The sequence below is a fragment of the Ammospiza caudacuta genome, chromosome 21 (assembly GCF_027887145.1).
Source record: "Ammospiza caudacuta isolate bAmmCau1 chromosome 21, bAmmCau1.pri, whole genome shotgun sequence".
Lineage (NCBI taxonomy): Eukaryota > Metazoa > Chordata > Aves > Passeriformes > Passerellidae > Ammospiza > Ammospiza caudacuta.
This window is the reverse complement of record NC_080613.1, coordinates 10,119,973-10,147,021: the sequence shown is the minus strand read 5'-3', so window position 1 is coordinate 10,147,021 and position 27,049 is coordinate 10,119,973. Positions and strand designations below refer to the sequence as shown.

At 54.6% G+C, this 27,049-nt stretch overlaps 1 protein-coding gene across 2 annotated transcripts; it reads right to left on the bottom strand.

The window, feature by feature from the left end:
- Positions 1-432: 432 nt before the first annotated feature.
- Positions 433-26,918, bottom strand: LRSAM1 (leucine rich repeat and sterile alpha motif containing 1). 2 transcript variants are annotated; one of them, XM_058818238.1, is made up of 25 exons: positions 26,836-26,918; positions 23,608-23,778; positions 21,751-21,807; positions 19,495-19,539; positions 18,966-19,043; positions 18,307-18,375; positions 17,630-17,714; positions 16,315-16,436; positions 14,617-14,707; positions 13,569-13,699; positions 12,963-12,992; positions 12,252-12,374; positions 12,027-12,166; positions 11,448-11,492; positions 10,409-10,479; positions 9,546-9,645; positions 8,774-8,861; positions 8,087-8,161; positions 6,384-6,464; positions 4,421-4,516; positions 3,820-3,918; positions 2,676-2,807; positions 2,228-2,309; positions 1,965-2,113; positions 433-1,252 (listed from the first exon to the last, which is right to left on the bottom strand). In XM_058818238.1, exons 2-25 carry the CDS (start codon positions 23,701-23,703, stop codon positions 1,127-1,129), a joined length of 2,211 nt encoding a protein of 736 aa, XP_058674221.1. In that variant the 5' UTR covers positions 23,704-23,778; positions 26,836-26,918; the 3' UTR covers positions 433-1,126. The 2 variants fall into 2 exon arrangements, with proteins under 2 accessions (XP_058674221.1, XP_058674222.1); XM_058818239.1 differs by lacking the exon at positions 26,836-26,918 and adding an exon at positions 25,532-25,562.
- Between the last annotated feature and the right edge of the window lie 131 nt (positions 26,919-27,049).

Genomic DNA, 27,049 nt, shown 5'->3' with positions numbered 1-27,049 from the left:
CTCTGATGGGCAGCAGCGGCAGCAAAACGTGAAAACAGAGGCTGTAAAACATCCCCAGGGTGTTCCCAAGGCGCCGGCCCTGGTGCTGTGGCACGTCCCCAGGACACCTCCACGAGGCCACACACGTGTCCCACAGGGATGTTCTGCATGGGGCAGTTCATGTGAGGCAAGCCAAGCGCAGGGTCCAAGGTCTCCCCTGCCTGGACATCCCTGGGGCAGCTCCACGATGAGCAACACCCTGGGAGGAGGCCCAGAGGCTCAAATTCTTCTCTGACAAGGAGACGAGAAGGAGGAGGTGACACTGGGACAGCCGGGCATGGGGTGGTGGCCCTGTCCCTGCTCCAGCCACCCCCCCTGCAGAAGGAAAGAGTGAGCAAACACCCCCAGCAGAAACCAGCTGCATTTAATGGCTGCTCCTGGGGAAGGCTGTGGTGGAACAAGGCTCGTGGCAGCATTTTTATATTTCAGGGTCAAGAGCTGAGGGCAGACAGGAATTGTCACTGATCAATGACAATGGAGCAGCCCCCACTCCCCAGTGCAGAGACACCATGGTCCTGAGCTGGGCACAGCCCCAGCCCTGCCCCAGTGGCAGCAGCACTTTCTGCCCACCTGGTTTGTGGATGAGGGACCCCCACGGGCTCCCCTGGCCAGGGCAGGTCCCTCCAGTCCCGGGGGTGTTGCAGGAACTGGGGGCTGGGGAGTTCCTAAGGCTCAGACCCAGACAGCTTCCGTGGGGCTCCAGAGCCGAAGCCCCAGACCTTTGGCATGACAGAGGTGCACGGCACTGTGAGCACACTCAGAACAGCATGTCCTGACCGAATGATCCCACGGGAAATTCCCCTCCCTCCGTGCAGCACTGCTGGAAGCGCTCCCCGTGTCCCTGCGAGCCCCCGGGGCCTTTCTGACAGCAAACACCTCTGCCAGAGAGGAGGAGCCGCAGCTGCGCCCGGTTTGTCACCCAGGCACGGGGACGAAGGGCGAAGGGATTCACTGCAGGAGCCCCGGGGAGCTGCGAGGGGGATGCAGGGGCTCCCAGCGTGGGGAGGGCAGCGCCAGCCGCGGGCTGTTCCAGGGACAGGAGCGGCAGCGGGAACAGCCCGAGCGGGGCCGGGGCCTCCGGGCCGCCCTAGGCGCTGTGGAAGATGCGGACGCGCTGCGCGATGTCCTGGCGGCACAGCGGGCACGAGAGCAGCCGCTCGCAGCAGCCCTGGCAGCAGCAGACGTGGCCACAGGGCAGGAAAATCATCTGGGGCTGGGGGAGAGACACAGAGGGGACACGGAGAGTGCTGCTGGCCCTGAACACCGCTCCCGGCACGGGGAGCTGGGGAGCACCCGCGGGGGCTCAGCGTGGGGAGAGAGCCCCACACCCCGATCTCTGTCCCCCCTGGGTATGCGGGGCAGGGCTGCGCCCAGCAGGACACGATGCGATAGGGGGAAGGACACGATGGGACACGAGGAAGGACAGACACCATGAGACACGGGGCAGGACGCGATGAGACATGGGGAAGGACACCATAGGACATAGGGTAGGACGCGATGGGACACGGGGTGGACACCATGGGACACAGGGAAGGACAGACACCATGAGACACGGGGCAGGACACAATGGGATACGAGGAAGGACAGACACCATGTGACACAGGGTAGGATGCAATGGGACACGGGGCGGGACACGGCGGGGCTGAGCTGAGCAGAGCAGCCCCGTGAGCGCTGCCCAGGCCCGGCGGGGGAGCTCAGCGAGCTCCTGCCCAAGCCCGCACGGAGCCCGGTCCGTCCCTGCCCGGCCCTGTCCATCCCTGCCCTGCCCTTCTCTCCCCCGTCCCCGCTGCCGTGCCCAGCCCGGCCGTGCCCGGATCTGGCGGGATCAGCACCCGGGCACTGCCAGGGCCGGGCAGAGCTGGCGCAGCGCTGGATCCCGCCCTCCCTCCGCGCCCGGCTCCACCCCGGGCGGCGGCGGCTCTCACCTCCCGCTCCATGCACACGACGCACTCCGACTGCCGCTCGTCCCCCGGCAGCGCCGGGGCCGTGGGGGCCGCGGGGCCCGGGGGCTCCTCCAGGGGAGCGCTGGGCTCGGGGCCCGCAGGGGCCTCGCTGTCCTCTGCCCTCCGCAGCTCTGCAAGCACAGCCAGCTGAGTGCCCTGAGCGCTGCCATCGCCCCCGCAGCCCTCCTGCCCTCCTCACACACCCACGGCAGGTGTAAAACGTGGCAGAAAACAACTGGGGGTACCTGGGATGGTCGTGGCCACAGCCAGGATCTCCCGAGCCCGCCTGAGGATGGCATGCTGCAGCCCAGCCTCTGTCACACCGAGCTGTGGGGAAAGAGGAGCGTGTTGGCTCCAGAGGGACAGACAGCAGGCTGATGTCCCCAAGGGAACACTGAAAACTCCTGGGCATTACTGGTAAGACGTGGCCATGCCAAGGAAAGCCCCCTCTGCCAGACACCAGGAATTCCTTGGTGCTATTTCTACTACAGAGAGAGCACCTGGAGGATGGTGGAAGAGGGAGCCAGGCTGCAGCTCACCATGCAGGTCTCTGGGAGAGCCACTGCCCACAGGGACAGACAGAGCAGCACAGGCACCTGTCCCTGTGGGGAGGTGACACAGCAGAGCATCCAGCCAGGCACAGCTGGATTCTGAGCAGGGACAGGGACAATCCTGTGGCTCTCTGTCTCGTACCTTCTCCAGGTCACTGGCACTCATGGTGCCCAGTGTGTCCAGGGATATTCGGTGGTGAGCGAAGATGGGCACGTACTGCTCAGCAGAGAGCTCCAGCAGCAGGGCCACCAGCTGCTGCTCCAAACCCTTCTCCTGCAAAACATGGAATGAGCTCCCAGATGTGCCCCTGGGGCCAGGCAGCAGCAGGGCTGGGGCTGTGCCCATCCCTGGCCTGCCCTGCTCCAGCTCTGCTGCATCCAAACACAGCAAAGCCTGGAAACCCAACAGCTGGAGCAGCTCTGGCCCCAGGGGTTTTATGGGCACAGTTCAAACTGTTGAGGTCTGGGAATCACAGAATATCCTGAGCTGGAGGGACCCACCAGGATCCCCCAGCCCCCCCACCCTGGGCACCCCTGGCAGCGCTGCCCAAAGGCTCCTGGAGCTCTGGCAGCCTCGGGGCCGTGCCCATTCCCTGGGTAGCCTGGGCAGTGCCAGCACCCTCTGGGGGCAGAGCCTTGCCCTGAGCTCAGCCTGAGCTGCCCTGGCCCAGCCCCAGCCGTGCCCTGGCTCCTGTGCCTGTCCCAGAGCAGAGATGGGAGCTGCCCCTCGGGAGGAGCTGCAGCCCCGGGGAGCTCTGCCCTCACACATGAAACACCACCCTCGGCAATGCATGTCTGCAGCAGCCCCTGCTTTGCCAGCTCAGGCCAATCTACAGCACAGGCAGAGCTCAGATCAGCTCCTTGTGCCCACCCTGAGGGGACTTGACCAGCATAAAGTCCTGTCTCAGGCCATGAGGGGCAGGAATGGGCAGGAGTTGCTGCACTCAGTCATGTTTGAAGGGGATTTGGGGAGCCAAGCAGAGCCCTTTGGATGCTCAGCTGGAACAAGAAGCCCTGCCTGGATGGTACTCAAGAGTTTGCTGTTCCTGACCAGCAGTCTGGGGCTGGGACAGCAGCTCCTGCTAGGAACAGCTGAGGTGTTGGCACCACAGGGACCTGGGCAGCTCCACCCCGCCCCAGGCAGGAATGAGGGAGCTGAGAGCACCATGGGCAGCACTGGATCTGTGTGAGGGCTCTGTGACCTGCTCCCAGCCTCAGCTCAGGGGGCTCCTTGCTCCCCCCAGAGCAAAGCAGAGCCACAGTGGCAGCAGGAACAGCAGCAGCACCTGGAGCTTCAGGGACAGGGGCTTCTGGTTCAGCAGGCGCTGGTACTGGATCAGCCAATAGTTCTCCTGCTTGGTTTCGCTCTTTGCCTCCATTTCCAGCTGAAAAAAAAACTCCATTCATTCAGCACCCAAGGGAACAAGGCCAGGAGGATTCAGGGATGGGTGTGAGGAGGGAACCCCCAGCCTGGGCACTGCAGGGCCCAGCCAGAGCCCTGTGATGGGGTCAGACAGAATTTCTGCCTCCTGCAGGCTGGCCCCACTTTGACCCCACACGGGGCTGTGCATTTCACTGCTCCCTTTGCCCCAGCCCTGTGGCCTGATCTCCTGAGGCTCAGACCACAACTCCCATCCCTTGTGCTCATCCTGCTGCCCCCTCCCTTCCCAGCAGGGTCACTGGGGGTGATGATGGTGCCCACGCTGCCCCAGGCAGTGCTGCTGTGGCCCCCAGGTTCATGTTACAACTCCCTGGGACTAAACTGGCTTCTGGACCTGGACACAGCCCTGCCCTGCTCCCCTTCACTCCCACACTGAGCCATGGGCTCTCCCTGCAGCCAACCCAGATCCTTCCTCACCCACAGCTCTGCATGAGGGGCTTCATTACCAGGATTTGCTGCAGTTCCTCCTCCCTTTGCTTCTTCTCCTTGAGCAGCTGCTGCAGGAGGGAGCCGAGTGCCCGGCGCTGCTCCGTGACCGCCTCCTGCAAGGGGAGAGCTCTGGCAGCCCCAGCCCCACTCTGCAGCCCCAGCCCCACTCTGCAGCCCCACACTGCAGCCCCAGCCCCACTCTGCAGCCCCAGCCCCACACTGCTGCCTCCACTGCTCCCAGCAAAGCCCCTGCCAGACCCACAGCAGCCCCTGTGGCTGTGCAATCCCTGTGCCCCACAGCTCAGATCCTCTCCAGCTGAAGCTGCTCCCTCAGCCCTGCACTGCTCTGTCAGCCCCAGCCCACCCTGGCTGCAGCTGCTCCTTCTCGCTCCATCAGGAGCTCAGCCAAAGGTATCCCTGGTACCCCTCCTCAGAATCATGGAATCCCAGCCTGGTTTGGGTTGGAAGGGACCTTAAAGCCCATCCAGTGCCACCCCTGCCATGGGCAGGGACACCTCCCACTGTCCCAGGTTGCTCCAAGCCCTGTCCAGCTGAGAAAAGACCACCTGAAAGCAGGTCTGGAGTCCTGCAGGTTACCAGGACAGTGAGGTCCCCTTGCCCTTGGGATGCTTCCTTCCCCTGGGGTCTCACCCCAAGCACACCAGGACAAGGCCAGGCATCCCTGCAGCCACTCCCTGGCAGTGCAGAGTTAATTGGCTCAGGAATGTCCCATCATGGCCCCTCTGCAGCTTCAGTGCCACCTCACCCATCTCTGAGCAGAGGCCATCAGCCACAAGGACACGGGGACAAGGATCCTGTTACACCCTGAAGTTTGGGGACACCTTCATTGATCACAGAACTCCAGAATAGTTTGGTTGGAAGACACCTTAAAACCCATCTTGTCCCACCCCCTACCACAGGCAGGGACATTGTCCACTGTCCCAGGGGGCTGCCAGGCCTGTCCAGGCTGGGATCAGCACCTGGACCCTGCACAGGGACAAGCAGAGGAGCAGCTGCCCCTCCCAGGCCAGCCCCACCTCCAGGGGACCACAGAGGCAGCAGCACCAGCACCTCCAGGGAGGGACAGGGACAACAGATGACAGGAGGAGCTGCCCCAGCCCAGCAGGGACCCTGTGGGGGGCACAGCACCAAGGGCAGGGGGATCAGGCAGACCCAGGTGTTCAGGGCTCGTTCCTCAGCTCCTGGTGCAGAGCTCTGCTCCCTGCACTGCCCTGCAGCTCCTGTGCTCACACCTGGGCTGCCCTGCAGGAACTCTGGGTGGTCCCTCCAACAGCACAGAGTGACACAGAGGAGCTGAGTGAGTCCAGGCAGCACAACCCAAACCTGGCACCTGAAGGATCCAGGACAGGCACTGCTGCCTGGAGCCAGCACTTCCCACTGCTCTGTCACTGCCCTGGCTGTTTGTCACTGATTGTGGGCTGAATAAACAGGTGACCTGACCTGGCACATGGCACACAGAAGAAAAGAACTGATGCAAATCATCACAAAACAAAATTTAAAGCCAAGCTGCTGAGGCTAAACCTGGCATTCCTCAATGTGTGACTGCTGATGATGCCAAAACCAAAACACAACACAATGCAAGAGGACATGCAATGCACAGCAGGCAGGTGGTTTTGGGACAGCCAACAACTGGATTGCAAAATCCTTCCCCACCCAGCACACCTGGAACTGCCCATCCCTATCAGGGCTCCTCTGTCTCTCTGCTGAGAATGCCTGGGCATGTTTGGGAGCAGCAGTGATGTCCCACATTGCCAGGACACACAGGGGTTGGTGTCCCACATTGCCAGGACACACAGGGGTTGGTGTCCCACATCCCCAGGACACACAGGGGTTGGTGTCCTGTGCAGAAGAACCTCCTGACTGAGCATAAACCCATCTGGAAAGTGCCAGGAGCAAGGGAAGCAGGTGGAGCAATCCCACAGCAGGGAGGGTGGGGGGCAGCCCCAGAGCCCCACGTACCTGCAGTGTCTCTGTGTCCAGTTCTTGCCTCTTTACCTCCAGCTGTGTCAGCTGCAATAACTCTGTTTCTATTAATTTAATCTAAACAGAAGATGAAACATTTTTTACTGACATTTAAAATGACTTTGATTTATGCTCGTTTTAAATGAGGTCTGACTGGCAAGGGCAGCACTGCAGAGCACCCAGAGGTGCTGCTTGTGCCCTTTGGTGATGTGTGTGCTGAGGGTGCCTCTTCTTTTACCTGTGAGGAGCTGTGTCCCCCCACTCCAGCTGTCTCTCTACTCTGAGCACTTCTGCTCAGGTCTGGAGCTCACACTGCAATCAGTTTGTGCACCCAAACCTTTGGCAGCCACCCTGGAATGCAGAGCCAAGGCCCTCCCAGCTCAGACTCCTGGGACAGTTCTCTGCTTTCCAGGCACTCCAGCAATCCCAGAACAACACCTGCTCTTTCAGGTGGGGTAACTGAGACACAGAGAGGTGAAGGTCCAGGGTCCCACAGCAAAGCCAAGATGAGAGCCCAGCTCACCCCTCTGCCAGGCCACCAACTGTCCCCAGGCCACGCTGCCCCTGCTGACCCCAGGGCTCTGCCCCTGCAGCACAGGGTGGGAGGGGTCCCAAGGGTGAAAGGTCCAGCCTTGGCATCAAGGAACAAACCCCCTTTGTTCACAGAGCAAGAGGGAGCAAAATGCAGGGCCCTTATGGTGAAGCCAGGCAATGATGGGAGCTGTCAGACAGGGCACAGGCTTCCAGCAGAATTTGGTCACTGGGGCACTCAAAATATCCAAGTCCTCAAGTCTATCCACCAAATCCTGAACTGAGACTTTTACTCTGTGTCCAATCAGGAGAGGGAAGATTCTGGAGCAGTATCAGAAACCAGCAACCCTCCTTCCTGCATCCACCACTGCTGCCTTCCCACCTTCCTGCATCCTCCCCTGCCACTTTTCCACCTTCCTGCATCATGCCCTGCCTCTTTTCCATCATCCTGCATCATCCTCTGCCACTCTTCCATCATCCTGCATCATCCCCTGCCAATTTTCCATCATCCTGCATCACCCCCTGCCACTTTTCCACCCTCCTGCATCATCCTCTGCCACTTTTCCACCTTCCTGCATCATCCCCTGCCTCTTTTCCATCATCCTACATCATCCTCTGCCACTTTTCCATCATCCTGCATCATCCTCTGCCACTTTTCCATCATCCTGCATCATGCCCTGCCACTTTTCCACCTTCCTGCATCATCCACCCCTACTTTCTCCACCAGCTCTTGCTCTTCCCCCCACCTACATCACTGCACCTCCTGTGGAATGGAGCTCAGAAAGGCATGGAGCTGAGAATGGGAAAGAAAAGGTGAACAGATGGCTCAAGGTGCAGCTCTGATGTGCTGGATGGAGATGCAGTGGGCTCATGTGGAAGCAGCAGCCCTGCCAACTACACAGCCTGAAGGAAATCTGAGGTGCAACTGCAGGTCACCCCCAGAGCAGTGCAGGTGACTGAAGGAGTGGCAATGCCACCACCTCCAGAAGCCAAAACCTGCTTTGACACTGCCTCCCTCAGAGCTGGAGTGCAACCATCACTGTCCAAGAGCTCTCCATGTCCTCAGACCCTGCTCTGTGCTCACAGCACTTTGTTCTTCCTCCCAGGGTCTCAGCAAACAGCAGCATGAGCTGAGGGGCTGGTTGCTCTTTCCTCTGTTGCTGACTCACCTGGTTCCTGATCTGCCTGTGCATAAGATCCTTCTTCACCTGGAGAGCTTCAAAGGCAGTTTTCTGCATCTCAACCTGAGGGACAGGCAAAACCCTGCTTAGTGAGGTGGTTGGTGCAGCTGCTGATGGGCTCAGAAGCTGCTGCCTGGCAGGGATTCAGGAACAAGTCCCTGACTGGTGCTTGCTCTGAGCAACAACGTCCTGAAACACAGCTGAGAGCCCAACGGGTAAAGCCCACCCTGGAGACACACAGAGAAATATTAATGTCATTCAAACATTCATCTGGAATGCTCTGTGTGAGCCCAGCTCTCCTTTTCAGCAGCACTGAGCAGCCAGGCTGTGCTGCAGGGCACAGCTGCCCAGCACTTCTGAGAACAAACTTTGCAAATGCTTGTCCCAAGTCCCACAGGAAACCTGCCAAAAGACAGGACTTCTGTCTCAAAATCCCCTCTTAATCATTGTGTCAGTTGTGCTTCTGTCCTTTCTGCAAATTTGCTGGCTAGATAAAAAATAATTTTTATTTCAACCACCCAAGTTAGTTTGGCAGAACAGCAGATATTTTCAAAGTTTAGCATGTAGTGTTAAATAAAATCACTTCTGCATGCAGCCCAGCCCCTGCTGCTCCTGTGACCCACTCTGGATCCTGCTCTCCTCCATCCCCCATGAGCAGTTTGCTCCTTTGCCTACCTGCTGCAAGATCTCACTGACAGCTTTGCTCTGGTCCAGCTGCTGCCAAGCCAGGATCTGCTGGAACTTCTGATCCATCTCAGCCAGGCTGCAAGGAGATGGATGTGCCATGGGGTTAATGCTGGGGCTGGGACTCAGAGGAAAGCAGGCAGTGGGGAAAGCAGGAGGAAGAATTTCTTAATGAACAGGAGAAGTGGCACTGCACAGCTGAAGGCTACAAATTTAACATCTCCTTCCCTACACCCAAACCAAACCTGCACCACAGGCTCCTGTGGCCCTGCTGAGCAGGTCACAGGTTCACAAGGCTGGTTTTGGTCAGTGCCAGATGTTGCCAGATTAAAATTTCTCATCTTGTTGTAAACAGTGAGCCAGGATGCTCAGCAACACTCACAACACTCATGTACTCCTTATGCTCACACAGCACCCCTGAGGCAGCCTGGGAGCTGAGGGGAGCAGCTCTGGGCCACAGTTTGGCACTGAAGTGCCTCAGAAAACAGGAATACAACTGGTCTAACTCCACCCTCCATATTTAGCAGAATGTATAAGGCAAAATAAACAGTGCAAAAAAGTGACAGTTCCCCCAAAGTGTGATTAACATGCAAATTGTGGTGGTTAGAAGGTGGTTCATTTAAGGCAGTCTGACAGTTTAATTTGCACTGTCCTGGGCTGTTACAGCTGTCCTACTGCATTCCACCATCTCCAGGGGTTCCTGGTGTACTTATGGGAATTACATTGCTGAAAGAAAGGGATTTCACACAGACACCCCCTGCACCTGGAGCAGGCCTGGCTGACGAGGTCCTGCCGGCGAGACTCAGAGGTTGTTTGGAGGAGTTTGTTCTTGTAGGTCTCAGCCAGCATCTGCTGCATGGCAGCTGGGGACAGAGGGGACAGAGGGGCTGTCAGTGCCTGCCTGGCCTGGGTGTGCAGAGCAGGACTCACCCACCACTGCTGCTGCAGTCACTGCAACCAACAGTGGCTCCTTTCTCATTGCTCTTCCCACCTCTCTGATTCCAGAGCACACCCACCCACCTGTGGCTCTTTACTGGGAAAAGAGCTCAGCAAACTCCACCCTGTCTGTGCCTGCACCTCTGCAGTGTAAGAGAAGCCCAGTCCCTGCCTACCAACCCTGAGATCACAGAATCTCCTGGGAAGTAGGAAGGGACCCCCCAGGATCCCCCAGCCCAGCCCCTGTCCCTGCCCAGCCCCCCCAGCAGCCCCACCCTGGGCACCCCTGGCAGCGCTGCCCAAAGGCTCCTGGAGCTCTGGCAGCCTCGGGGCCGTGCCCATTCCCTGGGCAGCCTGGGCAGTGCCAGCACCCTCTGGGGGCAGAGCCTTGCTCTGAGCTCAGCCTGAGCTGCCCTGGCCCAGCCCCAGCCGTGCCCTGGCTCCTGTCCCTGTCCCAGAGCAGGGGTTGGGCTCTGCCACTCCTGGGGGGACTTGAGGCTGCTTCCTCTTCTCTTGTCCCTTGTTCCCCGGGAGCAGAGCTTGACCCCCATTTGGATTCACCCTTGTTTCATTCACAGAGTTGTAGAGAGTGAGAAAGTCTCCCCAGAGCCTCTTCCTCTCGAGGCTGAGCCCCCTCAGCTGCTCCTGGTGCCCCTTCACCCCCTCTCCCAAAGCCCTGGCTGGACTCACAGGCCACTTCCCTCCTGCGCAGCTGCTCCGTCTCCTCCTGGGTTATTGCCATCAGCTGCTCCATCCTGATTCTGCCAACAAACAACACTTCAGCCACTCCTGCAAAAGATCCCTTTTCCTTTACCCACCCAGCTCAGAGCCTCAAGGCTGGGCAGGTCCACCCTGCTCAGGAAAGTTGGGCTTATCAGAGACACCAAAGCTCAGTGATTTTTTGGTGAAGACCCTCTAAGTTTTATGGGAGACAACATTTGCTCAAAACCACAGAGAGAGTAGCTTTAGACAGGGAAATTGATTTTTCTGGAGACAGAACATCAACACAACATGGACATGCTCTCCCCAAACAGTGCCAGGCCCTTCCCTGGCTCTCCTTTCTGCTGAGCTGGATGAGCCCTGCAGAGCTGGCCCAAGTGAGCAGTGCCACTGCAGGCAGCAGCCTGGCCTCCCTCCCCACCACCCCTGCCCTTGTTCCAGCACATTCCCCCCACCATTGACCAGGTCAGGAGCTGGTGTGGCTGGGGAACAGCCTGACAAACAACTGGATGATGTTCACCCAGTTTACTGGGCCACAGCCCAGCTGGCTGAAGGGAGGGGGCAGCTCACAGGCAGGGCAGAGCTGGGGACAGTCACTTTTGGTGCAGAGTTAGCTCACAGTGTTGGCTCAATGGCAGATTTGCTTCCCACCTGCTCCTCCCCGCCTGAATACATTGCTGGAACACACTCATACCTGCCTTGCTTGCCAGCAGATGGAGGATCTCTGCTGGTCTCTGATATTGGAATAGAGTTTTGTTCCCAAACTCATTATTTAGGACCATCCAGAGATGAAAAAGAGGTAAAATCACTCTGTGACTGGGTGTGCCAGACTGGGTAGGACCAGCCATTCTGAGTCCAGTGTTCTTGCCTCCAACAGTAACCAGAGCCAGGTGTGAGAGGAACCTCACCTGGCTTAGAGTGGATTCAGACTGTGACTCTGACAGGAAGCTCCCAGCTCTCTTCCCAGCTTCTAACCCCTTTTCCAGACAAGTTTGTTTCAGAGACTCACCTCTCATTCTCCAAGGACTTCAGAATGTCTGAACTTCGTTTTTGCCTTAAAAAAGATAAAACAAAAGGTTTTCATCAAGCTGAGTAGAACATCCTGAGTAGAACATTCTGCCCAGAGGGCAGAATCAGAGTCACAGAATCCTGACTCAGAAAGGACCCACAAGGATCATCCAACTCCAGGCCCTGCACAGGACAACCCCAACAATCCCCCCATGTGCCTGAGAGAAAACAACTTTGCTGTCATGCACAGCAGAGCAGCTTTCAGCAGGCTGGGCACCTCCCATCAGCACCAGCTCACATGGACACCCAGCAGATACAGGCAGGGGCAACTTAACACTTCAAATTTGCACTTTCCATGAGGAATTCAAATTTCTTCCATAGCACTGAAAAATCCCAACATCACACATCTGTTAAACAGTTTTTATAAGCTGCAGATTCCATGTGCTTGAAATGGTCTTTGGCAGTGCAGGAGCTAAGGCAGCTCCTCCAGACATCGATCCTGACCAGGTCCAAAACACTCAGAGATGAAATCAACTGCCCAAAACAACATGACAAAAAAAAAAATCAGAGTAAGACCCACCTCTGGTTGTCCTCCAGCAGCTTCTGGATCCGGCTGGCAATGCCCTGCTCTGTGTCCTTCAGCTGCTGCAGCAGCTTCAGCCTCTCCTCCTCCAAACAGCGCTGGTGCCTCGACAGCCCCTGCTCCAGCCTCTGCTGCTCCTGCCCAGAGCAGGGAAACCAGGAGCAGGTGCTGGGCTTGGGGAAGGCACTGGGTGCCCTGGAAGGGCCTGCCCAGCACACCCACCTCTCTCACTGTCTGCAGGATCTCATCCTTGTGGCTGTTGAGCTGCTGCACCAGCAGGGCCTGCTCTCGCTGCCCCACGTTCAGGCGCCGCTCAAACTCCAGCTTCTCCTGAGTTTTTCTTTCCTGAGAGGAATCAGAAGAAAGATGAAGGACAGGAATCTCCTTCCCCAGCAAGAACATAACCAGGCAAAAAGGTAAAGCAAGGGATAGAAGCCCTTTGAAGAGGAGAAGGGAAGCTAAATGGCAAACAGGAGGCTTGTCTAGGGGAGGGGAATGTTCTCTCCTTAGGAACCCAAAAACTGGAAAGCAGAAGCTGCTGCTCCCTTCACAATGATCTCTAAACTGTTTCATGTCATGGAGCTGAATTCCCTGGGCATTGACTGATACCAAACCAGCCAATATAAACACGTGCAGGGAAGCCCAAAATGCAGGTTGGGCTCAGCTCCCCATGGCACAGGACCCCCCAGTCTGAAGGGAGCAGCCAGCTCTGAGCAACTTGAGCAAAAATCACTGGGGACTGCAAGGCAGGAGCTTCTGGCTATTTCAAAGTGAGCCATGCACAGGGGAAGAGACAGAGACCAGGGAAACAAAAAGAACAAACTAAAAGTGCAGCCAGGTGAGGGGAATGAGAAACAAAATAAAAAGATGGAAAACAAAAAGCAGAAGCAGACCCATGCTGCAGACAAAGCAGTTGCAGGAGTTGATCCTTACCTTCCTCTTCTCATAATCCAAGAATTTGTTCTGAAAAATAAGCAATACCAGCAGACATTTATTCCCAGAAGTACTTTTGTGTAGATATTATTATTCCACAGTACAGTCTCCCCATACTGAGTGAAGATATCAACCAAAGGCACAGCAACACAAACCCCAAGTCCAGTCCCTCAGGCTTCTCCAGGGGCACAGGCAGTGACTCTGCACTTGCCAAAGAGCACAGGAATTACCACAATTATTGGCCCAGCCTCCCCTTTCCCAGGTAGGGCTGAACATGTCTAGCACTTGGCTGGGAAGCACAAGGTTCTGCAGTTTGCTGTCCCCCCAAAAACACACTGCACACTCCATGTCCCCCTGTCACCCCTGTCTCTTGGCTCCATCACTGCTTTCAAGGATGGGGACAGTTCCTTGGGAGGTGTCTTCAGGAATAAGTGTGGTGACACCAGCCCAGCTGAGGAAGGATGAGCCACCCTTGCTACTCCCTCAATCCCAAAAGACACAACCCATGGAGGAGAAGGTGATGAGGGATGATGAGCCAAGTGCTGTGAGAAGCTTTGGGGGAGCACAGAGACAAATCCCAAACCCTCTGGTACAGGAGAGCCTCACCTGCCACTCACTCTCCTCCTCCAGGTACTTCTCCACTGTCCTGTCCGCCCCATCCACTGAAGTTCCTCCTCCATCGCTCTCCAGCGTGGGGGGCAGGTGCTGTGAGGGAGGGGAGTATGCAATTCCACACTCTGCAAGGCACCAGACACAAAATAACACTTGAGGCTCAAAGACCACCTTGGCACCGTGGCTGTGAGCTGGCTGCTGTGTGGGGCTGCTTCCAGCTGTGCCCACACACCAGGGAGTGCCTGGCAGAGCTCCTCCAGCTTGGGCTCATTTTGCCTTTAATGATGGCAAAAAAATGATGGAGCTGTGGGGCCACTCCATTCCCACCAGGATTCAGCTCAGGCAGGATGGACAGGGAGCTCTGGGGGGAGGTGGGGCCACTCCATCCCCACCAGGACAAGCATCTGCTCAGACAGAAACACTCTGCACACAGGTGCAGCTTGGTGACTTCTGCAGGGCTGAAGACCAAAATAAGTTCTGACTGTCCTGTTTTTTCAGGGAATATCCCAATGGCTGGCAAGGCATTTCCCCTGCATAAAACCTTCACCAAAACTCCCTGTCTGTATTAAACACAGTGGCTGCAAACTCCCAGTATATTATCAATGAGTTTGAGTTCTCCATCTGTTTTCACCTCTCTCCAAACAACCTGCAGGGCCCAGGTCCTTCCTCACAGAAAATGAGAGCAGCAGGGACTTGGAGTGACTCCTGAGTGTCTCTCCTTGTCCCAAGGCAGTGACAGCTGACAATGGCTAATCCTCCCACAGCAGAAAACCCAAATAACCACGGGAGGTGCACTGACCTCTTATGGCCACTGGGACAGCCTGACCCAGCCACTGTGATTGTTAACAAACCACTCTGCATGCCAGTGTGGCAGGGCTCAGGGAAGGACTCAGGGCTCAGGGAAGGATTCTGTTGTGCTGTTTGCCATCACAGACAGGTAACCAGATGTGCAGGGCATCACCAACCACCCCAAGCAGGCTCACACCATGTCTGTCCTCCAGAAATGCCATCTCTGGGCACAGCCCAGCTGCTCCTGGCTTACCTGTGCAGAGGAACTGCTGGATGGCCTCTGTGCCTGCACTGCAGATCTCAGGGGGTGGGTAGGCCATGGCAGAGGCATCCAGGGTCAGAGTCTCCAAAACAGAACACACAGAGCTCCAGGTTATTCTGAGTCCAGACAGAGGCCAGCTGCAGTTCTCCTTGCAGGTCCCCAAAATCTTACTTCATGTTACCCTAAATCCTAACATAAATGTGAGGCTGTATTGAATCCTGTGACAGTACCAGTCTCTGGTTTTTCTGGCTCTGGATTGAAGGCACTTGAGACAGGAATTCATGTTGGGACTCAAGTGTTTATTATTTCTGATCAGTTAAACAGTCTCACTGCTGTGAGTTGGGCAGCTTTTCATTAGAAGCCACAAAATGGCCAACAATCTCTGGTTACAAGGTATTTTAAGACTAAACTACTCAATTAAGAGCTGACACCTGGATTATTTCCCCTTTTAACCCAATAACTGATCCCAAAGAGCCCCCAATGCAGACTTTCCTGCCCAATTACAAAATGCCACCCAAACCCATGGAGAAGGAGGAAGAAGAAGTAAGAAGGAGAAACCAAGGATGACACCCTGTGCCCTCCATCTTGCTCCCATCCACAACATACCAAAAATAAAAAAATCCAAATTTCTCACCAAGTGATACACCTACACTGCTCTATATAATCTATTTCACACTTTTGTGGGTTCCAGTCTATCTTGAAGTCTAGGAAACTTTCTCCATGAATGAGGGTCAAGGTCAGTGCTCCCCTGGGGGTCAGGGCACCCCAGAACAGACAGAGAAATATTGCCTGTGCTCTGGGTTCCCCCAGAATCCCTGCTGGGTGTCTGGCACCTTTCAGAGGTGACTCCAGTGCCCCTTATTTGGAAGTTTCTGAGCTGGCCATCCACTGAACATTCCCCTCATGCAGGCACTGGCATTTCATTTAGGTACCAGAGGTCAGAGCACTTTTCAGCTCAGACATTCCCTATCCATGTCAGGAGTTCAGCATGGAAATGGGGTGATACCAGGGCATGGAGAGGAGTCCCATAAAGAAAGAGGGGAAGAGCCACTTCTTTTGTCCTACTGTGGCCACCAAAGGACCCAACGGTGCCTTGTGCAGGGAAGGGCACAGCAGGAAAGGAACCACTTTATCAAGCACAGAGGGCAAATCTGCACAGATGCCTCAACTCAGGCTGTGCTCATGAGAAGTGAAGCAAAATGTTGTGTGAGACAGGAGAGCATTTATTCACACCTTCCTGCTGGTGTCTGAGGCAGCCCTGCTGCCTCACACTTGCAGCATTTAGCACTGACAGGTTTGGCAGCCAGAAGGAACAGATCCATAAAAATCCTGCTGCTTTTCCCATTCTGAATGTGCACTTCAGAGAGCCGTAAACATATCAAAGCTGATAACAAGTTGGAGATCTGCCAGGGTGACAGAAGCACGATTTGTGCTCTTAAAGACAGCCCTGGCAGGTAAAATCTAGGGGTTCACTCTCTGGGGATCGCTTTTGTCATGATTAAATGACAAAATGATCAGATAAAATGGTAAAAATTATCAGAAAAGACCAGAGCAGGTACATAAAAGTAATTTTGGACAGTGTGAGCAGCCCCGTTGCAATCCTGCCCAGACCCTAAACATCCCCTGGTGGGCTGGATTAATTCCCAGCTGAGGGAGGCAGGCAGGGAAGGGAGGGCCCCAGGGCGGTACCTGCAGGCTGCGGGCGTGGGCCAGCCCCCGGGGCAGCTCCTGCAGCTCGTTCCCGCTGACATCCAGAGCCCGCAGGCTCCGCAGGCCGCTCACGCTCCCGGGCAGCGCCCTCAGCTGGTTCCCTGCAGGGACAGAAAGGCATCTGGAACCATGGAACCACAGGATTCACAGAATCGCAGAATCCACACCATTCACAGAATTCACAGAATCACTGGTTTGGAAGAGACCTTCAAGACCATCGAGTCCAACCCAGCCCAAACCCCTCAACTCAACCCAGGCCCCCAGTGCCACATCCAGGCTTTGTTAAACACACCCAGGGATGGGGACTCCACCACCTCCCTGGGCAGCCATTCCACAACTTTATCACCCTTTCTGTGAAAAACTTCTCCCTGATATCCAACCTGAATTTCCCTTGGCACAGCTTGAGGCTGTGTGCTCTGGCTGTGTCAGTGCTGCTGCAGACAGAGCCCAGCCCCAGCTGAGCACAGGCACCTTTCAGGAGCTGTGCAGTGATGGGGGCAGCCCTGAGTCGCCTTTTCCAGCCTTCCCAAACCAGGAGCCAAGCTCATCTGTTCCAGCACCAATCCATAACCACACACATGAGGCTGTGCCAGGTCACACAGGGACTCAAAGGATGGCACTGCCCACCAAGGGCAATTTGGGATCCAGATCTCCTCCTCAGCTGAGGTCACTGCTGCAGGCTGGATCTGTGCTCTTTATCAGGTGAATATTTGTAACATGGGATGTTCTTCCCTTGGCTTAAGCCCCAGGGATGGGAAGAAGGGGACTTAGTGTGAGATTGCACACCCCAGGCTCAGAGCCCAGGTGCTGCAGACAGACAGACAGACAGGCAATGATCTGAGCTGCCCTTCCAAGCTCCTCACCCTCCACTGCCTTCCCTGTTTCAGCAACAGCTCCACATAACTAAATCTCCTTTTTCTCCCAGATTTATGGCACTGCATAGCTGGAGAATGTCCAGGAGTCTGGAAAAGAGGTGTGACTTTTGTGCCTGGGCTCTGCAAACCTATGGAGACACACAGGAGCCAGCTCTGGGGCTTGGGGGACCCAACTGTAATCCAGTTTACCTGGCTGAGTGCTCTGCTTGCTTTACTGGAGGGCCTGAGGCTGACACATTTTCTGCTTAGATCATTTCTCCTGCCTTGCCAACTATTTGAATTCAAACCTTCCTTGTGCTCCTTCTCAGCACTCTGAGTGTAAACCATCTGGTGTTTGCCTTGATTGAAAGGAATAATTGCTAATGCAGCTCACCATGACCAGAAAAATGTGCTTTGTCCAGAGCAATCCCATTCCATACCTTTCACATTGAGGACCTGGAGCTGTGCAAGGTCTCCTATAGATTGTGGAAGGCTTTTTAAAAGATTCCTTTCAAGGTTTAGGACCTAAGGTATTAACAGAAGAGATATTCAAAATATTCATCCAAGTCTCATGTCTTCTACACATCTGTGCTGCTGGGACTTTCAGACAACTTGAAATTGGTTGTGGATAGCACTTTCAGGATTAAAAAAAAATGTATTTTCCATATAAATAAATATGGATATCCCATGGATAAGTATGGATATCCCATGGAAAAAGGGCATGCCAAGCTACCAGGGGCAGTGAGAAACTGCTCACCACCAACATCTGGTGCAGGATCCAGATGCAGGAACTGGGAATTGGAGTGTCCAGGGCAGCCCTCCCCAACTCCAGCTCTCACCTAAAGCTCTCCCTGAGCAGAGAGACCCTGAGTGTGCCCTCAGACACTGCTCTGGGTTCTCAACATAACCACCCCAAGGGGAACAGCAAAACCTGAATGTCTGGGGAGATCAGCAGGACTCTGCTTGCTCAGAGCATCTGCCTGGCCATGGGAGCCACCTGGGCTGCACCAAGCTGGAGAACACAACCAAGCCTGGCTTCTCCTGCTCTTCTCCTGCTCCTTTCTCCTTTTTTCCATGCCCTGTACAGACACCTGGGATGCAGCCTCAAATCTTTTACCTGAAGAGCTGTCAGCTGACCAATATCAGCAGGAAGTGATGCCAGCTGGTTGTCATGCAGATCCAGAACCTGGAAAAGCAGATGATGTCACCAAACAGGGTTGGGAACAAAAGTCATGAATTATCTCACAATGAAAATTACTTTGCTTCCAATGGGGACTTTGAAAAGCAGCTCAAGTTTTGCAGGGGACATGGATACTTCATTCTTGGCGGTCTTTTGGAAATTCAGGCATCAGTAACAAACAAGGGACAAGGGAGAGCAGTGACACTGAGGGAGCTGTCCCACAGAACTGGAGGAGCCACCTGGATAAATCATCCCCTTGGAACCACGCTGGCAGCAGGAATTTCTGCAGGATCCATGAGCTGAACTGCTGCAACAGCAGTGCAGGGAGAGGGTGGGACAAGACCTGGAGCCCTCCCCCCCTCCTGAGGGGGAAACTGTGGGATTCTGAAGGGGATAAATGAGTTGTGGGACTGACAGTGATGTGCCACAAACCCCTCAGTGAGTGCTGTCTGCCAGCCTGGAGCTGAACCCAGAAAAGGCAGGAGTCAGCCTGGTACTGATCCCTGAGCCAGCCAGCCAGCCAGAAGGGATTTACTTGGGCTGGTGTGCTTTAGTGCAGCTCAAATCAAGGAAAATAGGAAAAGAATCACAATTACCTTCACAGTTATAAGACTCAGGAGGCTGCAGGACTTTGGAACTAAGGATGTCAGATTATTGGTATGAATAATCAGCACCTGGGAAGGAAAAACCTCATTGTCACATAAACATGAGACACGAGAACAAGCAATTTTGTTGGGATTGAACTGGGGAGGCTGTACAAGAACTCAGTTTCATATAAAACATTGCAGTAGGAAATGAATTAGCAGAGAAGGTCAAACATTTCACATGAGATCTAAACCAGAGCCCAGTTTCTCACATGAGAAATATCCTTAGATGGGCTAAGACAGGAATAACCACTTGCTCTTTCCTGGCAGAAATTAACTGTAAAAAACACAAGCAGGATTGATCTGACTCAAACCGCTCTCTATTGTAGTTTCACACAGGTGGACAAATTCCCAACAAGAAAACTCCTTCTGGGCCACCATAAAACAACCCCACACAGTCATATCAAACATGACAACGATAGTTAAGCATATTAATAGAATTATTTAATAATTATTTAATTATTTCTGATTAAAACATTACCTTTTTTTGCAAGACCTTGCAAGTTGCAAAAGCCCCATAAGGAACCTAAAAACAATAAACAAATAGTCATGTCAGACTGTCCCGTGTCTCGGCTGTTCCAATGGCCTGGAAAGGCTCTGGGTGGCCTTGGGGCAGCCCGTGCTCCAAAGGACAAAAGGAGTCTTCAGGTTTTTCAATTCTTCAGTGTTGTTTATTAATTCTCATCTACAATATTTTCTCCCGGCCCGACAGAGGTCCGCACAGCAAGCCAGCCATGAGCACACTGACTGCCCTCGGGGCGGTCACTTATTTTTATACCAAAAACTACGTGTAAGATATTTACCTTTTCCTCCCAATACCTTTCACCCTTATTGACAAGTGCACATTCAGTAAGAACCAATCTCAAAGTGCCACCATCACCATCGAAGATGGATGACAAAAAGAAGAAGAAAGAAGAAAGAAGAAGAAAGAAGAAGAAAGAAGAAGAAAGAAGAAGAAAGAAGAAGAAGAAGAAGAAGAAGAAGAAGAAGAAGAAGAAGAAGAAGAAGAAGAAGAGGACACGCCCTAATTCCTCCATCTTGTCCCCTAGAACCTCCCTGTACCGAGATTCCAAAACCTGTGTTTCACTCTATAATTAATCTATCCCTTCACCATTTATCCCCGTGTGATCCTCCCATCCTCATACAGGTGTTGCTTCCTGTGCAGGATCAAAGTCCAGCCACCAAACACTTCTGGCAATGTTCCAGGATTTCCGAGCCCCCCCAAGGGTTGTCTCGGTGACTCTGCACATCAGGAATGCTGTGCTGAGTTCCCACATCAGACTTCTCTTTTAAGCAGTTCTACATTGTCCACCTGTAAGGTGTGAACAGCTTGACTGGAAATAAAAGTGATGCTTAAAATCACTGCCCTGTGATTTGGGCCCAGTATTTCCCAGGGAGTTTCCATTTAAACAGCTCCCAGTGGCTCTCCAAGACACAGCAGTGGCACAGAACAGGCTGAGGCTCAGGCAGGAGTTCAAGCTTTGTGTGATTTAATATTCATTGGGCAGATGAGTCAGGCAAAGGCTCAGCTTTCTCATCACAGAAATGCATTCTGTGCTTTGGCAACCTCACAACCACTCTGCAGTGTGCTGAGAGAGAGAGGTGAGCACCAGGCAGGACAGGGTGACCCTGGTGTGCCAGAACAGGGACAGCAGACCAAGGAGGTGCCAGTTCAGCCCCTGCCAGGCACAGCTGGGCACTGTGACCTTCCCTGCAGCACAGAACCAGCAGCAGGCAGACCCCCCTGTCCATGGTTAATTGTAAAACCAAAGTGATGTCTCATTCCATTTATTGAAACAACAGTGAAAATGAACAGCAAGACAGTTTACCAGATTAGCTGTGGCCCTGAGTGGGGCTGGATGGGTGGATCCTCTGTCTGCCACCCCCAGGCTGTCCCACACACCTGCAAACCCACACAGAGCTGCTGGCGGCTCCTGAGCTTGGAACAAAACACCCCAAAGTCTCAGCAAAGCCATTTCATACTGCACAGCAGGCAGCTCTCCTCTCCAGGATGGTGTCACATCTCCACACTTTGCTTGGCAAGGGCATCCTGTGTTCAGGATCAACATTTTGGAAGCATGAGACAAGGAATAAAAATGAAAAGCGAGATAGAAATGAGTTTCTGCCTGAGGAAAAGCTGTGCCTGGCACTCTGTCACTGCCTGCCCACACACCAGAAAATTGTTTCTCATTTAGTTGATTACAATAAAAGAAGCCAAGCTGGGGTGAGACTTCCATCCTTAAATCCTTACCCAGCAACTTGGAAGCAGGATTGGGATTTTCACTTACACAGGAAAACAACCATGGCTGGCAGACTGTGTAGCTCTAAGATCAGAAATACTCAACCTCTGGCAAACCAATTTCCTCAGGAGCAGCAAAATTAAGCCATGAGGTCCCAAACTAGGGTCAAACAAGGTGGAGGGTATGAGACCACTCTGCCCTTCTAAAGGATTCCCAGGAAATAGTGTTGAAGCATGAGACAGAACAGGCAAACTCCCACCAAAACAAAACAAAACAAAAACAGCAAACCAAAACAGAACAAACCAAAAAAGACAAAAACAAAAACAAAAAAACCAGGAAAGAAGCCCCCCAGAACTCAGGAGATAAAGGAAAAGGTGGACCAGCAACAATTTCTGTCTCAAGGCTCACAGGCATGAGAGTAAGTCTGACAGTTGTTTCCAAGAAGCAGGCAGAGAATCAGAGCTGTGAGTGAAGGCTGGAAGGTGTAGAGGCCATACCTCTGAGAGCTCACATCTGGATATGTCAAGGGTGTCATCAGCACCAGCTTCTTTTGCCTGGAGAGGGAACAAACACATCCAGAGAGTCAGACCATGCACAAATCCAGCACCTCTTGCTGCACCTTGCCCAGAGAGTTTGTGGGTTCCCATCCCTGGCAGTGCCCAAGGCCAGGCTGGACAGGGCTGGGAGCAGCCTGGGACAGGGAAAGGTGTCCCTGCCATGGCAGGGGTGGTACTCAATGGGCTTTAAGGTCCCTTCCATCCAAACCAGTCTCTGTTTCTGTGGTTCTGTTCCAAAGTATTTTCCATGTTCAAATCAAGTCCATGCAATGCAGCTGCTAACAGCAATAAACCTGGGCAGACACCACTCACCCATGTCCCCAAAGCCACATCTACACACCTCTGGGTCACTGCCAGGGATGGTGACCCCACCACTGTCCTGGGCAGTCTGTTGCAATGTCTGAAAATGCTTTATTCAGGAAAAAAATGTCCCAATATCCACCCAGAGCCTCCCCTGGCCCAGCCTGAGGCCGTTCCCTCTCCTCCTGTCCCTGCTCCTGGGAGCACAGCCCAACCCCTGGCTGTCCCCTCCTGTCAGGAGCTGTGCAGAGCCACAAGGGCCCCCTGAGCCTCCTTTGCTCCAGGCTGAGCCCCTGCCCAGCTCCCTCAGCCTCTCCTCATCCCTTCCCCAGGAGATTCCCTGGGCCAGAGCACCCTGGTGAAATCCTACTCCAAGAAAACAAACAGCAACATCCAATGAGTTAATCCTCAGAGTGACAGAAGATCAGAATAATGGGAAGCAAAAGAGAGGCACAAGGCAAGGCAGATGTGATGGGAAGTCACAGGTTCCCTTTAATGAAAGGCAAACTGGGAGATCTGTGAGGGCAAAGGGGCATGGAGGAAAAAGGGGAGCTGGGGTCCCACCTGCAGGCTGGCAGGAGATGGGGTGGGGTGGGGGATACTCCATGGAACCACACAGAGAGGGGTGGAAGGGGCACCAAGGGGATGTGAGGGCGGGAGGGCAAAGGCACAAATTCCCTGAGGGGCATTAGGAAGAAAACCTGCTACCTTAGTGGGATCAGGAACACAATTACTGCTCATGGAACATGGTCACTGGTCATGCAGGGATGCACCAAATCACACAGAGCCAGGATCAGGCATGGAGAACAGAAATGACTCTGGCAGGCAGATCTGGTAGCCAAGGACCAGGCACAGAGGACAGAAGTGACCCTTGTCACAGACATCTTTTATGAAATATCCTTTCCTTAGGATTTTTCCTCCTGAGAAGCTTAGAAGCCTCAGGAACAAAATGTAAACAATTATTATCTGCTGCTGTGGAATGCAACAGGTGCATCTGGGATTGGTCTCATGTGGTTGTTTCTAATTAATGGCCAATCACAGTCAGCTGGCTCGGACAGAGAGTCCAAGACAGCTGCCTTTGTTATCATTCCTTCCTATTCTATCCTTAGCCAGCCTTCTGATGAAATCCTTTCTTCTATTCTTTTAGTATAGTTTTAATATAATACATATCATAAAATAATAAATCAGCCTTCTGAAACATGGAGTCAGATCCTCATCTCTTCCTCATCCAAGAACCCCCATGAACACCATCACAGACCCTGGCAGTGCTGAGCAGGCGCAGGGGACAGAAATGACCCTGGCAGTGCTAACCAGGCACATTTGGCACCCAAGGACCAGGCACAGGGGACAGAAATGACCCTAGCAGTGCTTACCAGGCACATTTGGCACCCAAGGACCAGGTACAGAGGACAGAAATGACCCTGGCAGTGCTTACCAGGTACATTTGGCACCCAAGGACCAGGCACAGGGGACAGAAATGACCCTGGCAGTGCTTACCAGGCACATTTGGTACTCGAGGCGTTTCCGAGCATCTTCGCTGGGTTTCTTCTTCCTGGAGAACAGAGGCATCTTCAGCCCTGCCCAGGGGCACATGTGGTCACTGCAGAGAAAGACTGAGGGATCCTGGGCTCTGTGCTTGCTGGGGAGCCCGGGCTGCACAACTGGGACCTAATGAGTTGGGGGGGAAATTAAAAAGAAAACAATTGTGTCAGTGAAGGTCTTTGTTTAGCTGGACAGGCAGTTCCAGCACAGGGAAGTACAAACATGAGGCACTCAAGCCCTGCTGAGGTCTGAGAGGGGTTGGTTGTCTGGGTCAGCCCTGGGATAGGCACAGAAAGGTTGCTGAGGGATCAGAGAAATGCAGGGTCCACTCCAGGAATTAAAAATTAAAAAGTTGTATCAAGAAATCAAGTACCAGGGATGAAACCCAAATTATTTAAACTCAAAGTCAATTCTGGCACAAAGGACTGAGAGCAAGGATTCCAGGGAAGAGCAGTTGAACCTGAGAGAGGAAAGGTGCAGGAAGATGCCAAAAGGTGGAATCAGGGGTGCAGGTGGCTGAGAGACACAGACACCAGGCAGCTCTGGACAGGCTCTGACCCAGCAGTGGGGAAAAGGAGCTGCTGGCAGAGTTTGAGGGAAAGGCAGAAAGCTGTGCTGGACAGGGAATGGGGAGAGCAGCTGGGAAGGAGGTGGCACCAGTGGAGATGAAGGAAAGAGATGGGGCAATGAAATCAAGGAGAAAAAGGGGTTTATTTTCTATTTATTGTGGCTGCACAGGACCAGGGGGCACAAATGGGCAAAGCACAAAGAGCCTGAGCTGGGGCTGCAGCTGGAAGGGGCTCCCAGAGGGACCTGGCAGGGAGCTAAGGCTGGGAGCGAGCCCTGAACACTTTAAACACTTTCAGTGACTTTTTAAACACTTAAAATTCCTAAACAATTAAAACCCAGCACAGAAGAGGCACTGCTTCACCAATGGGGCACAGCTGCTCAGCTCAGGGCTCAGTGGAGTCAGTGCTGCACACAAAGTGCTGATCTCAGCCAGCTCTGGGTCTGCAGACCCCAAGGGCTCCTGGGGAGCAGCTCCTCACAGCACCCAGCCAGGGAGGTGCCCTGAGCAGGGACAACTCTGCCAAAACCTCTGTAAAATCTTTACAGAGACAAATCCTCGCTGTAAAAGTAAAATAATTCAGTGTAATTTATCCCTCTTCCTTTCAGTGCAGGAGCAAGGAGGCAGAGACACCCTGAGTCCCTGTCCTGCTGTCACAGCCCTCACTGGGACAGCCATGGGCCACAGCAAACTCATTTCCAGCAGTTCTGTGGCTCCTTCCCTGCCACCCCAATTTCTGCCTCTCTAACCAGCTCAGATGACTGAAATGCTGCTCAGAGCCAGCTCCCAGGAGAACTCAGAGCACTGAGCAGGAAGGGAAGCTGGCTGGCAGGGAAATGCAGGGCAGAGCCAAGGGCAAGACACCAGAGGCACCAACAAAAGGAGATTTTATGAGAAAGCAGAAGGCAAAGGTGCCTGCAACAGGATATCCTGGAATTGGCGACCATGTTCAATCCTGCTGAGCATTTCTGCATGTCCCTGTCCCATCTCACCCTTCCCCATTCCAGCCAGACCTTACTGGTCATGGAGACAGTGGGAAATCTTCAGTTTTCACCCAAGAAAATGGATCAAGACATGAAGGGCAGACAGGGAACAGGAAAAGAATCATACCAGGGCTCACAAGATGAAGGATCAGAGATTTGTTACATAGATTGAACAGCTCTCAAAAGTGGAAATTTGCTTTGGTGAAGACACATCAAACCCAGCAGCCAGGAGTGAAAAAAGCCCTGGGCATGTGACCATTTAATGATGTGATTATTATTTATTAAATTACTGAAAGAACTGCCTGTAAGTGCCCAGGCCAGCACCCACCCTGCAAGCACTGAACACCCACAGACACCAAACCCTGATCCCAGCTCTGCCTGAGGAGCAGCCACACGCTCAGGAAGGGCTCAGAATGTTTTCTGGGTGTTTCCCAGTCTGTAGCTGTTTGGATGATGACAGCAAAATAAAACCAAATTTTTTACTCTGGGAAAACACACTCAGGAGTGAGGCAGCAGTGAGCCAGGGTCTGGGTGGGCTCCTGGAGATGCTGCTGGCCCTGGGAGACAGAGATGTCACCAGCAGGCACAGGCTGCCCTGGCTGTCACAGAGGTGTCACCAGGCAGGCACAGGCTGCTCTGGCTGTCACAGAGATGTCACCATCAGGCACAGGCTGCTCTGGCTGTCACAGAGGTGTCACCAGGCAGGCACAGGCTGCTCTGGCTGTCACAGAGATGTCACCAGGCAGGCACAGGCTGCCCTGGCTGTCACAGAGGTGTCACCAGGCAGGCACAGGCTGCTCTGGCTGTCTCAGGGTGTCACCAGGCAGGCACAGGCTGCTCTGGCTGTCACAGAGATGTCACCAGGCAGGCACAGGCTGCCCTGGCTGTCTCAGGGTGTCACCAGCAGGCAGAGGCTGCTCTGGCTGTCTCAGGGTGTCACCAGCAGGCACAGGCTGCTCTGGCTGTCTCAGGGTGTCACCAGCAGGCACAGGCTGCTCTGGCTGTCTCAGGGTGTCACCAGCAGGCACAGGCTGCTCTGGCTGTCTCAGGGTGTCACCAGGCAGGCACAGGCTGCCCTGGCTGTCTGACAGGGTATCACCAGCCAGCCCTGCAGGCCCTGGAACAGGCCCAGAGGAGGCAGCAGCCGAAGTGCAGCTCAGGCGCTCGCTGTCCTGCATCGTTTGCTCTCTGTGCTGGAGCTGCCACTCCTGCCGCAGCCTGAGCCTGCCCTGGAACAAATCTCCGCTCGTCTTCTCCGCTCTCTCAGCCCTTCCTTTCCCTCACCATCACTATTCTTCTCTCTGCGGCTCCCCCTTCCAGGCTCACACAGCTTCCAAGCTCCTCGCCTTCTTTACCCTTCCCTCATCCAGAACAGGGCCGTTCTGTGCCCGAGGGCCCAGAGCCTCGGAAGGATGAAGGACCGAGCCGGGATTGCGGCTCGCAGCCCTCGGGCACCGACACCTGAGGAGAGCAGGACAGAGAGCGAGGCGGACACCGCGCAGCTCCGGGCACGGCCTGCTCCGGACCCTTCCGAGGGGCACGCCCGAGGCGCGGTGCCCGGTGCCGGCCGGCGCAACGCCAGTGTCCCACAGCGGGTCCGGCAGCCGGTCCCACCCGCCCAACCCCGCTCACCGCTCGGCGCCGCCATCGCCGCCTCAGCGCCGGCTCAGGTGATCAGCGGCACCGCCCTGAGCGCTCCGCCCTGCCCAGAGCGCCCCGCCCTGCCCAGAGCGCCCCGCCCTGCCCTCAGCGCCCCGCCCAGAGCGCCCTGCCCGCAGCGCCCGTGCGCCCCCTGGCGGCCGGAGGACCGCCCCGCCCGGCCGCGGGGTCCTGCAGTTGTCCGGGA

What these genes read in the sequence shown, in the direction of transcription:
- LRSAM1 (XM_058818238.1), bottom strand. Translation starts at nt 23,703, where the DNA reads ATGTGCCCCTGGGCAGGGCTGAAGATGCCTCTGTTCTCCAGGAAGAAG. An exon ending in GCAAGGTCTTGCAAAAAAAG is followed by an intron (nt 19,044 to 19,494) that starts GTAATGTTTTAA and finishes TTTCCTTCCCAG; the next exon opens with GTGCTGATTATTCATACCAA. An exon ending in AGGAGGAGAGTGAGTGGCAG is followed by an intron (nt 12,993 to 13,568) that starts GTGAGGCTCTCC and finishes CTTATTTTTCAG; the next exon opens with AACAAATTCTTGGATTATGA.